The 14,398-nt window shown below is 48.1% G+C and overlaps 1 protein-coding gene across 1 annotated transcript in view; it reads right to left on the minus strand.

Moving 5' to 3' along the window:
• Positions 1-14,398, minus strand: part of RALBP1 (ralA binding protein 1) — a 593,582-nt gene that overhangs the window by 64,049 nt on the left and 515,135 nt on the right. The window contains exon 9 of the mRNA XM_069613390.1: positions 10,617-10,737. Coding sequence (XP_069469491.1) covers positions 10,617-10,737 — 121 coding nt within the window. The remainder of the gene's footprint in view (positions 1-10,616; positions 10,738-14,398) is intronic.

Below are 14,398 nucleotides of genomic sequence, written 5' to 3' on the forward strand. Positions count from 1 at the left end.
CGTTGCCCAACTGGCGGAACCCAGTGTCGGCGATGTCCGTCGCAACGGTAATGGCGTGGTCCGAAGCCACCTCACCTTCCTGCAGGATCTCCAGGGCCTCTGCCCTCTTGTCGTCCGGCAAGAAGTCCAGCAGGGGAGCCAGTTTGTACCAGAGCTCCCTGTCGTATCGGGCCACGATAGCCAAGGCGTTGGCAGCTTTAATCGTCGTCGCTGCAGACGAGATGACTCTGCGTCCCATAGCGTCCAATTTCTTTCCCTCGCCGTCCGGTGGGGAAGTCGATGTGGAGGCCGCACCCCCCCCGCTTTTTTCCTGGCCGCCGCGGAGACGGCGGAGTCCGGGGTAGGCTGCGCCCGGAGGCACAGGGGGGCCGTGTCCGGGACCCGGTACTTTTTCTAGCTGGCGTCGTGGAAGGGTTCTTGAGGAGGGTGAGGCCCTCATCCCAAATGTCGTCCAATAGAGGCACCGCGAGGACCGTCTTCCTCTTGGCCTCGCGCCGCTGATAAAGGAAACCTTCCTTCTTCTTCTCCTCAGGGCAGAGTTGGAAAAGCTCGGATGCCCTGGCGATCATAGAGTGGAACGATCCAATCTCTGAAGCCCTGGTGGGAGGCGACGACGGTACATCCTCGTCGTAAACCTCGTCGTCCGTACCCGTCGCTGCCGTGTCAGTCCCCGTATCATCCCCTCGGGTGGACGGGGAGGAGGGCTGGAAGGGGCGTGACGGCTGAAAAGGAGGTGGAGGGTGGATCCTTCTTCTCTTGGTAGGGGGAACACCAGAAGGTCCCGGTTCTGGGTCCCCCGACGGGAGAGGTTCCGTCGGAAACGGTAGTCTCGTCCTTATCTCTGAGCATAAGGACTGTATAGCCAACAAAATGGCCGCCGAGTTGTCTCGCGGCGCTGGCAGAGGGGAATCTGACGGGCGATCAGGGGCCCCGTCGGTACCCTCGTCGTCCCCTGCGTCGGGATCCATCCCGACGGGCCGGTCTTCTTCCACGCCGAGGCCGTGGCTTAAGACCTCGACCAGCTCCTCCTCCGAGGTTGAGGCCGAATCTACGACGACGCCCTGGCCTCCCTTTTTCTTCCCCACGGGGGATTTCACGGGGGTCCTATCGATGGGCACAAAAGAGGACTCCCTCCGAGGTGGCAGGGAGACTCTGAGCCCCGAGGTCGCCACCACTGGTGTAGCCTCCACAGGCTGAGCCAGGGCCGCCGCGACAGTTTCGATAGAGGGCTTGGCCGGATGGATTAAGGCCTTCACCACCTTAGGTGCGCTCACCGCCTTATCCTTGAGGGGGGGACACTGCCTCGCTCCCCCTCCGCCTTCGAGCTCGACCGGGGCCTCTCCAGGAGCTTCGCCGGGTGCTCGGCCTTCCTCTTACCCGACCCAGAGCGTTGGCTCGTGGTTGATGGTGCCGGGGAGGGTGCGCCCTGCCTGGCGCCCGTAGAGCCCGACCGTTCGGCGCTCCCGGTGCCAGCGGACTCGCGGTGCTTGGCCTTATGTTGGACCCCTGTCGCCGGGGCGTCCTCAAAGGTCTTAGAAGACCGCTCGGATTTCTTCCTCTTCTTCTCGCCGGACGGGCTCTTCCCTTCTAGCCAGTTGGCGAGACGTTGATGGCGGTCCTTCATGGTCTGCTCCGACATGTTGCCGCAAAACGCACAGTCCTTCTCCACTGTGCGTCTTGTCCTCATGTAGGCAGTAAAGACAAAAAGAGTGTTCGTCCTCCTTGAAGACGTTCTGCAGCTGGCATCCAGGGCAGACCCTGAACAGCTTTCCGGGCGTCGAGCTTCCCTTCTCCTGGGCCATGACCAGGCCTGAGAAACTTCTGGAGTCCTCCAAAAGTGTAGCTCGACGAAATCTTCACCCTTGAGGGGCGCAGACGAATCCGAAACGGGTCCCCGTTGATTGGATGGAGAGTCGGTGGAGCTTGAGGCTCTTTTGACCGAAAAAACGAAGTTTTTGAGAAAAAACGTGAAAAAAAAGCACTAACGCTCGAGAGCAATAGCACAAGGATCCCAACACATGAACGTGCGGTAAAAATCTGAAGATGGCTGCCAGAGGCGGTGCTTAGGTAGAGGGCAGTCATTGGCTGTGGTCAGTATGACGCAGAGACCAGTGATTGGTTATTACTACGAAAGACAGATCAGAAACGAAACTGATACTGGTTTTTTCTTTACCGAGGATTCCCAGCCTGACGACGGGGAATATTCATGAGCATGTGAATCCATGCCAGACCCCATGCTGGAGAAGAGGCCGGCTGGTTTTTCCTTTTGACTCTTGTTTTGGGCGCATACTCCACAGGACATTATAAAGTCTCTGATATCTTTTTTCCAAGACGGCCACCAGAAGTAGTGCTTGATCTTTTCCGAGGTCTTGGTCATACCGGGATGTCCTTCCATTAAAGAATCGTGATAACAAGAGATTACCTTTTTCTGTAAATCTGTGCTGGGCAGGTATAACCGTTCTTGGAAATATAATAGGTTGTCCTTCACCGTAAAGTCCTTTCCCTGCAGATGCCAATTCTGTATGTCTGCTGGAGTTACCAGTAGCCTGGCTTTATCCTTAACTTCCTCTATGGATTGTGTGGCGATTACACCTAGAACTCTTTGCTCGGGAATGATAGGTACAGGTTTAGGATTGATCAAATGTTCTTCCACCCCCATCCGAGAAAGGGCATCAGCTTTACCATTTTTTGTACCAGGTCGATAGGTAATTATGAAGTCAAACTCGGCACAGAATAGTGCCCAACGGAGTTGCCTAGAGGATTGAGCTTTTGCGGTTTTCAAATATTGCAGGTTTCGGTGATCTGTAATCACAGTAACGGTGTGTCGGGCCCCCAGAAGATAATGCCGCCAAGCCTTAAAGGCGGACTTGATAGCTAGAAGTTCCTTATCAGTAATAGTGTAATTGATTTCAGGAGGCGAGAATTTGCGGGACCAAAATGCCACGGGATGCAACTGATTGGTTAGTGGGTCCTTTTGTGATAGAACTGCCCCCATGGCAAGGCTCGAAGCATCAGTTTCAACGATGTAGGGGAGTTCTGGGCGAGGATGTTTTAAGATCGGTGCAGAGATAAATCTAGTCTTCAAATTCTGGAAAGCTTGTTCCGCCTCGGTAGACCATTCAAAACCTTTGGTTTTCTTTAACAAGGCGGTGATGGGCTGGACTATTCAAAAGAATTCGGGGATAAACCTGCGGTAAAAGTTAGCGAAGCCTAACATGCTTTGAACACCTTTTACGGAGGATGGCGATGGCCATTTGAGAATTGCATCGACCTTCTTTGAATCCATACGCACTCCGCTAGGTGATAATATGAATCCCAAGAATTCAACTTCAGTCACGTTGAAAACACATTTTTCCAACTTAGCGAAAAGTTTGTGTTGACGCAATCTCTCGAGGACCATTTTCACGTGTTTCCGATGTTCAGTTTCCGATGAAGAATAAACGAGGATGTCGTCAATGTAAACAACAACACACACATCTATGAGCTCTCTGAGGACATCGTTCATAAAATATTGAAAGGCGGCCGGGGCATTGCAAAGTCCGAAGGGCATGACCTGATATTCAAATAGCCCATACTTGGTGCGGAAGGCCGTCTTCCATTCATCGCCCTCTTTTACTCGTACCAAGTGGTAGGCTCCTCTAAGATCCAGCTTTGTATATATGCATGCTTTTCTGACTTGGTCCAGGAGTTCAGGGATCAAAGGTAACGGATATCTATTCTTAACGGTGATCTGGTTCAGGGCGCGATAATCTATACAAGTTCTAAGGTCCCCTTCTTTTTTTGGAACGAAGAACAAAGCTGAGGAAGCAGGGGATTTGGAAGGACGAATAAACCCATTCGCTAGGTATTGATCCAGGTATTGTCGGAGGTGAAGATTCTCAGGCTCGGTGAGGGCATAAATTCTACTACAAGGAGGAGTAGATCCAGGTATCAGGTCTATCTGGCAGTCATAAGACCTATGAGGAGGTAGAGAGTTAGCCTGATCCTTCCGGAAAACATCTTGGAATTCTAGGTATTCAGGAGGTAACTGGGGAGCCTCCGAGGAAATTGCTGCCAGTGCAACACCAGGTCGAGGGTGACAAGTAGAGACACATTCTGGAAACTGAACCGTTCTTGCTCGCCAATCGATCTGAGGATTGTGCTTCTCTAACCAAGGAATTCCTAGAATAATCTGGAACTGAGGGGCCTTGATCACATCGAACACGATCTTCTCATGGTGTCCATCTTGACTTACTAGCGTCACTTCTTGGGTGGTATGCGTTACTGGTCCGGAGGCTATCTCCGTACCATCCACCGTAGTAATGACGTCCTTTACAGCCTTTGGGCAAAGAGTCAGGTTCATCCTCAAAACCATTTCATGATCCACATAATTGCCGATGGCACCGCTGTCGACGTAAGCTTCAATCGCATGCAATCGATCCGGATGTTCAGGGCTAATGAGGACCATAGGTATCACGAAATGCGAGGTCACGGAACTGGTTTTAACGCTCGGCAAGAGGACCTCTATTCTTGTCGGGCGAGGTTGTTTCCCTGCTCAGAGTTTGTGACCCTGGTAACTGCAGCTCCTACTGCCTTCTTGGCTGGTTTCACCGGACAGTCTCGAAGAAAGTGCCCCGAGTTTCCGCAATAGAGGCATAATTGCAGCTGTTTTCTCCTTTCTCGCTCCTTTTGTATTAGTGGTCCTTTCAGGCCCCCTATTTGCATGGGTTCCCCGGAGTCTACTCCTTTGGGAGGAGTTGGTGGTTTGGAAAATACTCGAGCATCAAACTTGGAACGATCGGCCTTCCTGTTCTGCAGTCTGTGGTCAATTTGAACGACTAAGTCAATATAGTCCGAACAGTCTTGCGGGGGATTCACTACTTGGGCTAATACATCTTTGAGCTCTCCACGTAGACCTCTATAAAACAGCGTAATCCTTTTGTCCTCAGGCCATCGAGTTTCCACTATCAGTCTGTTGAAAGACGCAATATAAGCCAAAAGGTCTTGATTACCCTGTCGCAATGAAAAGAGCTCATTGTCCAAGGCCTGCCCCTGTGAATGTCTTGCAAACAGTTTTTCCATACTGAGCTGAAAAGCTTGAAAATCATGGAGAACCGGATCATCTTGATTAACTAGAGGGATCGACCAGTCTGCCGCATTGCCACTAAGGTACGAAAGCACGAAAGCTACCTTAGCTTGATCAGTTGGAAAGGCTGCTGGCCGGCATAAGAAGTGCAACCGGCACTGGTTAATAAATACTGCAAACCTCTTTGGGTCACCAGAAAATCGTTCGGGCGGAGCCAGAGGTACATTCCCAGGTAGGTTGATCTGCACTGGGTTCGTAGAGGATGTTGAAGGAAGATTTGCCCCCTGATGCGGGTAACGGAGTTTGTCCGGCTTGTGACTGTAGCAATTGTCTAGCGAGATTGTCTGTTCGCTCCTTGGAAATAATCAGTTCCCTTCTTAGAGCATTCGTTTCCTGACGGGCTGCATGCACTTCTGCTCTTAGTTCCCCAAGTAACTGGGCTAGCTGGTCGGTATCCGAGGTTTCCATAGCGCCTGGGTGGGAGTTTTGCGGTAGGCTTTGCGTTCTGTAACGCTCACCTGATTCCCGCAGAGGCGCCGGTCTTGACAGGGTGAATGCCGTATCTTCAAAGGTGATGTGTAACACACGGTTGGCTCTTTGGGCTGGACCTCTGTGCACTGTATGTCTGACTCGAAGAGTAAGATGTCTGCAGATAGAAAATATGGGATTAATGAACTGGGGTTATTGGGTGCCTCTCTCCTCTTCCCTTTCTCTTCTCCTGTAGAACCCCAAAGGTTAACGCCCTCACCTTAGGTAAGTGAACGCCGAGCTCTCCATCTGCCTCGGGGCAGGGTGCCGTAACCAGTTTCTTCACTGGATAAGGGTGCAGGCCTCTTGACCTCAGAGGACTGCTATCCGTCGTTAACTGCACGAATGGTAAGTTCTGGGCACTTCAAATGTCTTAAAAGTCTTTTGTAATGATATCTCTTGTTTTGCAGGGTTCCGGCGATGGCGGATGGCGGGCTGATGAGAGTTGCGGATCGAACCTGCGTGAGGAATAGAAGCGCCTGGAAGCACGTAAGTAAGCACTTGTAGCCTGCTTCACGATGCGCACTAACTGTCCCTTTTATCTTGCAGGTACAAGTTCGGAGCTTTAGAGAAGCTGAAGGGTGCTGGAATACCCACTGGATTCGGCGTGGGAAGGAGTAATGGCACGTGAGTAATAAAGTTGCCCAATGTCTTTAAACGCACCTTCTTTTGTCTTTCAGATGCGGGATGAAGCGCCGAAGGCCTCCGGAGCGTGCGAAGAGCTGGTAAGCTTTTGTCTTTCAGATGCCGGAATGCAGTGCGAAGACCTCCGGAACATGCGAAGAGTAGGTAAGCCTTTGTCTTTCAGATGCCGGAATGCAGCGCGAGGCGTTGGTGACAGCCGATGAACCAGGTAAGAGATGCGCTGCCACTGAAGACCGTAGTGCTAACCTGTTCTTTCTTTGTCTTTACAGGTGCTGCTGAAGACTGGATTCCAGGATGGTAAGCCTTTGTTCCCTTAGGCCCAGGATCAGAAGCAGAAGACACGATGAGCGTTCTGCTGCAGGGAATGCAGAATAACGCAAAGAAAGATTCATCCATCGGGTGTGGTTTAAATAGCCTCCTGTAGTGCTTAGGTGTCTCCTTCCACAGCCACGCCTAGGTAAGGAAAGAGTTCCTGCTTTCCAGAAGAGTTCCAGTGTTCTGAACCTAGGGAGTGGCTCCTGCCCCACCCAAAAGGAAAAGTAGTCCCAAACAGAAGAGGATCAGGGTTCAACTGGCAGGTAAGTAAGCAGCATGGTCTGCTGCAGGTAAGTCCACCCAAGCATTATGAGCCCGGCGCTTCCAGCGCTGGGACTGGGCATCTTTATGAGCCTGGTGCCACTGGCGCCAGGACATGGTCCAAAAGGTCCCAATTGGGACTGGCTGGCACTCGGAACCGGGGTTATGGGTCTGCTTCCAAGGGAGTCGGGCAAGTCCTGATCTTTTGGAAGCAGAGATCATGACAGTGGTAAAGCAAGTGAAGAGTTAGATAAACAGATTAAAATCCAGTAAACCAATGTAAATAATTAAGGAGAAAAATTTAGTAAAAACACTTACGAGCAATCCTAGAATTAGATCCCTAACCCTCAGCAAGTGCAGCCCGATATGAAATGGGACCTACTGCCCTAGAGCTACCAGTTCCACAAGTTCTACTGTACAGGTAGGTTTACTATTGGATTGTGCAATGCCAGTGGTTGCGGTGAAGTGTTAGAGAAATCAGGAAAAGTATAAATAAGTGGCTCTCCTAGCCCCATCATGCTAGGAAAGGCCCAATGGGGAATCCTTCACAAGATCACCACCGATTTTAGTCAGGCTAGAGAGGGATAGGGTGAGGACATTACACTCATTCAACAAGACAGAAGGGCAGCAATAGGCAGTATAACTTACCCCCATTACTCAAATTTTTCCTGGGGCCGCTTCAGGGGTTCTTAGATCTGCTGCGCCCATTTACCTCCAGCGATGAGTACGGTCGAGGGAGGACCAAGGCAGCAAGTGCAGGTCTGTTCCAGCTTCTGGATGTTTCTGAAGACTGGACATCTGAACACCCTTAGAACGAAAAGATTCAGACTTCCACGGGACAGGCAACACCATGAGACCTCCAGGACACAAAGAAAGTGTGATTTGGTGGGAGTCTCCACGGCCAGGCTGCGACAGGCGATCTTTGTAGGATGAACAAAGGAGCAGGCCCTGCATAGCTTCTCTTCAGTGCAGGAGGCTGAAACTGCACAGGCAGACAGCTTTTTGTACAAGTTCCACTAAGGAGGCACTCAGAATGGTGACAGCTACAGCGAGGTAGCTGATAGAGCTGGTCAGTCCACTGGGTGGTCCAGGGACACTTCCAAAGACACAGAAGGCACGGATCCTTGGGCAGAGGTCAAGACAGGTTGCTGCCACCGCTCTATGCACCCATACAGGCCTTCTTGAGATTTGGACAGAGGAGAAGGGCTTCACCGGGACTGGGCTGGAGTCGATGCTGGCCACCAGCAACAGTTGTCCATGGGTCTTCAGTAGGCTGCATTTCTTCATAAGTTACTTAGCTCCAATGATAATCTGTGGAATGGCAGCAGGAATCCTTTTATCCATGCTTTGGGGCCGGGGTCACCACCGGGTCCACCAATGTTAAGGATCAATATTGATATGATATTTTATTTGTATCGAGCCCATACACAAGTGTTTCAGAGTGCAACGAGGCAAGGGAGGGGAAACAAGGGAGGACAAAACAACGATCTTACTAGGCCCAGTGACATTGAGAACGTGCAAGTGCAGGGGAGAGAGAAGGTGGAAAGTGCAAAGGGTGGGGGGGGGGGGGTGGGAGTAGAAAGTGCTGAACACGTGATAGAACAAGAACAGGTAGTGTGGCCTGCAGGTTGCAAGGTCAAGAATAAGACTGTAGCCAACGGGTGTCTGATATGTGCTGTAAGGGGACTGTAGGGTTGCAGATACAGACCCAAGTGCACGGGTTGCCAGGAGGGTGTGTGGCTGGGAGGGCAGGGATCTGGCCCCAAAATCAGATGGTAACCAGGAGCCCGGTGCCAAAGCAGACATATTAGCAGGGGAGAGGAAGAGCGAAGGCAGAGGCAAAGAGGAAGGTCTTGAGGGGCTTCCGGAACCAGAGATAGCTCTCCTCAAGTTTCAGAGAGGCTGGCCCAGAGGGAGGCCCCACCCGAGGAAAGGGATTATACCCAAAACTTGTTGCTTGGAGAAGCGACTGACCCTGAGGGAGTTGGAGGTGAAGGAGCGAACAGCCACTGGCCAATAATTGTGCCTGGCAACAGACATTGTGGCTCAGATATGGATTGGTACCATACAGACTCAGCCCCCACATCAGGCCACAGACGCGGACCAACACCTTGCTGGGAAAGCAGAGGATTTGTCTGGAAAAGGGCTTTCCATATCTGGCACTCACAGACCTGAGAGAGCAGGAAGAAGGCCATAGCACAAAATGGCAAGAGGACAGGCAATAGTTTTGTGGCATGGCATAGCCATTTTAGAGTGTATGGTACTCTTAATGGCATTATGCAGTAAAACGCAAAAGTGCTTGAGTAAAAGTAAAGCTATCTGCTGCCACCTGCACATCCTGGACGCATTGCATTTGTAACCACAAAGTTACAAAAAAAAACGTTATAAGGCTACAAAGCAGCCTAGCCACACTTCACTTTAAAATGACGTGTGCAGCTTTAAAAATACAAGAAATCCACTAAAAGAGACAGTAGTGGCGTTCTTAGAGTCTCATCAGTCTCCCCATAAGAGTGAGCAAAGGTCAAGGGAAGTCAAACTGAGGGCTTTACTTGCCTCCAAAAAGTCAAGCCAGCAAGCATACAATAGTAAAAAAAAAATGTTTTTTTAAAAGATAGCCTGTCCAAAAGAAGTCTTTGGGAGGAAAGCAGCAAAAATTAAATCTTCCCGAACCGTCAGTGTTATGCAGCAATGATTTTAACACCCGCACACTATGCTATGCCCGCCGGTTTTCAGTCCAGTAGCAACAAAGTCTCACAATGCCGCAGTACTGTAGCCATGTTCTCACCCAGGCACACAAATCTGTTCATAGCAAACTGGCAATAGAACTCTGCGTCCAAATCGTAATCTACACGCATCTATTGCGGCAATGCTAGAGAAATATATGCACACTTTGTAGCCATGTTTACTTAGACAGTCCAAAATAGTCCGACGGGAGTAAAAATGACTATACAAAATGTGCGACATATCACTACTTCCCGTTGACAAAATACTTGCCATCACCGACAACACACAATTTGCCCCAGGTGTTGATTTATGGGAAATCCACACAAGTGAGTACCAAAACAAAAAATAATCCTGCAAAGGTATGCTCTGGCATTAACAAATGTCTACTATACAGGATGAGAAAAAGATGAAGAATAGAGTTTAAAAAGGCTAACAGTGCATTAAGGTTTTAACAGCACAAAGACTTGTTGATTCTTGAAGATTTCTTGGAGGTTAGGGTAGACAGATGTGCACATTTCAATCCAACTGCTCCCTGGGATTGTGGGGCATTGTGACTTTGAATAGCAAAAGCAAGGACATGTTTTTCATAGCATTCTAGAGGTGGGTATGAAATGAGGGGAAAAATGGTATTTGCTGGCAGCATTTTCTGTAGGTGGTCTCAATAGGTAACTAACACAAATGTGCCGGCTGGCCACCCCCCACCCGTCACTCTGATATGCTGTGATGACCAGTGCATTTACCTGCCACAATTTAATTTATGCCAAAGCCTGGTCACAAATCAGTCTCTTTCTGTACCACAAGTTGGGGGGCGGGCGAGGAGTCAGGGGGGAGAGAAGGTGCGTGGAAGGAGATGCAGTGGAAGGTACCTTAGCTGCAGATATTGAATGGTGTTGAATGTCTCCATGCTGCTCTGGCTCATTTAACAAAGGTATGGATTGGAGATTCAGAGTGGCATACAACCATGGGATCCCCTTACATTTGGTATGAAGGAGCATGCGCATTTGGTACTTTGGATGCTGAGAAAACTGAACCAGGAAGTTGTAACACACTATAATAATTCCACCCTTTCAAAACTCACCTCCAAATCTTCATTCTGTCTTTGCAAATCTTCCAAAATAATCTGCAGTTCCTCCTCATCTTCGCTTTCACTCTCACTTTCAGAAGAATATTCTTCAGTTTCACTGCGGCCATGTTGGCGACTACAACAAAAAGTGTGGATGGGAAGTATGAGGCAAGCAGTTACGTTTTAAAATAAATATCGTACAGATCAAACAAGATGGAAGGAAACAAGCATTTTCATTTGCAAAATGTTAGTTTGACTATAAGGTACTGTTTTACAATGTATTTCAAGAAAGGCCTGAAAGCTTCATAAACTAAACATTTTCAGAACAAATACTGAAAACATTTTTGAACATATCTACTTTGTTTCTTCGTGAACATATGTTTTGTCAGGTGAACAATGTTTTTGACAGATACACAGTGCAATTGGGCAGAGGAGACAACACTTTGAATCGGCCCCTTAAACCACAAAAGTCAAAAGATGTATGCAGTGAGCAGGATATAGTCCCATAATCGAAAACAGCCAGCAAGGGTCTTTGCAAGATTGGGCCATTCCTTAAAAGAAGGTAAACGTCCTTGTGACCTAGGAAGTATAGTAGCAGCAGAATACAAAACTATAGTTTGCAAGCTCATCGTCCACAGTAAACATGAAACCAGTATACACAAGGACTTATTCTGTCTGTCCCTTTATCTGTGACCTGCCACCCTTCTTGTTTAAGAAGGGCTTTCTAGCCAAGCCACAGCTTTCACCTTATATGTAATCATAAGTCAGAGTTTGGTGGCATTATAACATTTTGTGACTTTTGTCCCAGTTTATAAAAATTCATAATTAAAATGATCAACTGCTCTTAATACAGTACATTGCCAGTTCACAATGTGCTACAAATGATGTTTTTCTGTGGCAAGAAACACTAGCCAGAAGTACCAAAAGAGAAAGTATTTATTCTTTGGTTTGATGAGAAGTCAAGATAGTTTATAGAGACAGCCTGCTTATAACACCACTCACAAATAATGCACATCATTATTACTCCTACATCCCTCACCAGAACTCCAGACAAACCAGAATACAAACATCACTATGACCATCCCATAGTCGCAATTCCACACAAATCAAACCAAAATGAAACACCAACTGAGGATAGACCCAGACATTCAAGGTAGTTGTAAAATTAAACCCCATTATGGGAAACCACAACTTGAAGACATTCAAGGTAGTTGTAAAATTAAACCCCGTTATGGGAAACCACAACTTGAATCGAGAAGCCCGTTGCGGAGAAAAGGGCGAGGACTGACGCTGTTTCTGGCTGTGTGCTGTGCCGTGCAGTAGCTGAACATTAATTCACTGCCTTTTACTGCCCTTCGCTTTCCATTGTGTGCCGTGCTGTGAAAGACAGAGGACGGAATCTAACGAGTGTAGGGAGCATATTCAATACGGCCCCTTTAACACTCCATCAGAGGCAGGACACGCCCACCAGTAAGTGCCATTGAAAACAGGAACTGCCTGCCCTTGCGGCGAGAAGCCCGTCGCAGAGAAAAGGGAGAGGACTGATGCTGTTTCTGGCTGTTTGTGCTGGCCGTGCTGCGCCGTTATGATAAGTGAGGTATATTATAGTATATCATTACGACCGGGCCTGAAAGACTCCGAAAGGGTCCCTGATTGCAGCACCCAAGAAGCAAAAGACTGGACTTAGAACGAAACGCATCCGGTCGTCGGAAACCGATTTGTAACGATCAGCTCTTCAGATAGAACAAAGCTATCTCTTCATCGAGACGCAGGTGTGGAAAAACGAGGAAAGAAGGTAAGGAGAGTTGAACCTGTGGGCTCATGGATCTTTGAACTGTAGATGAATTGATCCCGCGGTGTAGTGCCACCTATTTCCACCCCTTACCTTCGATTCCTATAGTTCCCCAACCAAACCTAAGAGTAACCTTAGTGTTATAAGGCAATATCACTTGACTTTAGGCACTTTGGGAAGTTCCCCATTGTGGAAGTGAAAGACTCAAAGCTTAAGAAATAATTACTCACCGTCTGATTTGAGGTAGGACCTGGAATTGAAGTGCCATCATTTTCACAGCATTCTTTTTTCCTTCTCCTTTTCAAAGCATGTTATCCGTCCAAAGAATTAGCTGAACAGTACCAATCTAGGCCTCATCAAAGGCGTGTTGGTAAGGGCTCCCCCAGAAGCTGGACTACCCTGCAAGGCAAAAGCCTCAAGGGAGGTATTCAGAAATCGTCCGATTAAAGGAGGGTAGTGATAAGGGGGCAACCTAGGAGCTGCCACCTAAGCTATCCCTACATCAGAAGTGAAAAGGAAGAAAAATGAGGAATACATAACTAAAATAAAAACCGAACAACTATTTTTAAAAAATAAAAGGAAAACAAAAATCGAAGATAAAGATGAAACTCTGCAGTACATTAACAAAGGATGATCTCAGGTGCCCAGAATGGGACGGATCCTACTCAGAACAGCAGGAGACTCTGGAGGATAAAGAGCTTCAAGATCTACAGACCAGACAGGAGGACTGTGTCACTGGGCCCATTGAGGGGGCTGAAGAGGGCCAGATAATCCAAATTCAGGCTCAAATCCATGCAAACATAAGCCCCCCACTTACCCTGACCCCTGCCATGGTAGGAGCCACGGAGATCCACCCAATAATACAATCTTGGAAGCAAGGACTGGAGTACACAGTCACAACTAAAAACATACAAAAGAAGATTGATGACCACTTTTATAAAACAAAACCTAAAAGTGTGGACGACCAGGATCTCTTGCATATGGTATGTATTCTGGCAGAGCAGGATGAAGCCAGTATGGAGAATCAGATGACTAATAAGGAGACATTAACTCTCCTGAGAGCACAACAACTACCCACGTCAAAAGATAGCTCAGTATGTCAGGTGGGGGAAAGAGAATAATGGGACCGATGAAGGAGAATCACGGGAAGAAGACAGAATTGGGTTTTTCGCCATACCCGATCCAAGCACAGAGCAGCTCTGTCCAACAAGGAATGTCATGTTCAAATGAAGCCACAATCCCAGCATTAAACTTTGTTCTGAACTCCTTGGTTTCTGTATTCAAACTACTAAAAACTGAAGTCCAGGCGCAAGCAGGGATTCTCTTAGAACTCACCAAGGAAATAGCAAGTTTGGATTGATCTTTGGTGGGTTGCAATAATATTATCAACTCAAGTCTTGTACCCTGGATGAAGGATATACGCTTGGAGTTAGCCAAACAAGGATTAGATACATCAGCCATTCAACTAGCATTGGCCTCAAGGAGAAAAGAGGAGGAAGAGAATAAAACATTCCTACAAGAGTTGCTGACCCAAATGAAAATCATATTTCAAGCTCAAAGGGGAAAAGAGGGGGAAGATATATCGGAGGAGATAAATCATCCCTTCGATGATACCCCCTATCAGAATCGACCTTCGAGGAATAGATCGAAGGGAAGAAGAAAAGAACGGAAGAGAAGAAACAGGGATTCGCTCCATCGAGTGAGGGAAGAAAAGAAAAGAAAACTAAGAAACAAAAAAGTGGAAAATACAAAGAAGTCAGAAACAAACACCTTTCTAAAATCTTTACTAAAATCACCAGTAGGGAGCACTGGAGAGGAAGAAGAGCTCATGAAAGACCCACGTACTGGGGAGAAGGACCTCAAAGAAAAGAGTAAAAACGAGGAGAGGCAACCAGAAAAAGTCATTTTGGAAAACCAAAAATAAGCATTGCCAAGAAGATCCTTTGGACAGTATTGAAATTAAAAGCATAAGTGTTGGCCTTCAAACAGACTGTAAAGAGTGGGA

Source organism: Ambystoma mexicanum, chromosome 5p, assembly GCF_040938575.1.
Source record: "Ambystoma mexicanum isolate Mex_15411 chromosome 5p, UKY_AmexF1_1, whole genome shotgun sequence".
Classification (NCBI taxonomy): Eukaryota; Metazoa; Chordata; class Amphibia; order Caudata; family Ambystomatidae; genus Ambystoma; species Ambystoma mexicanum.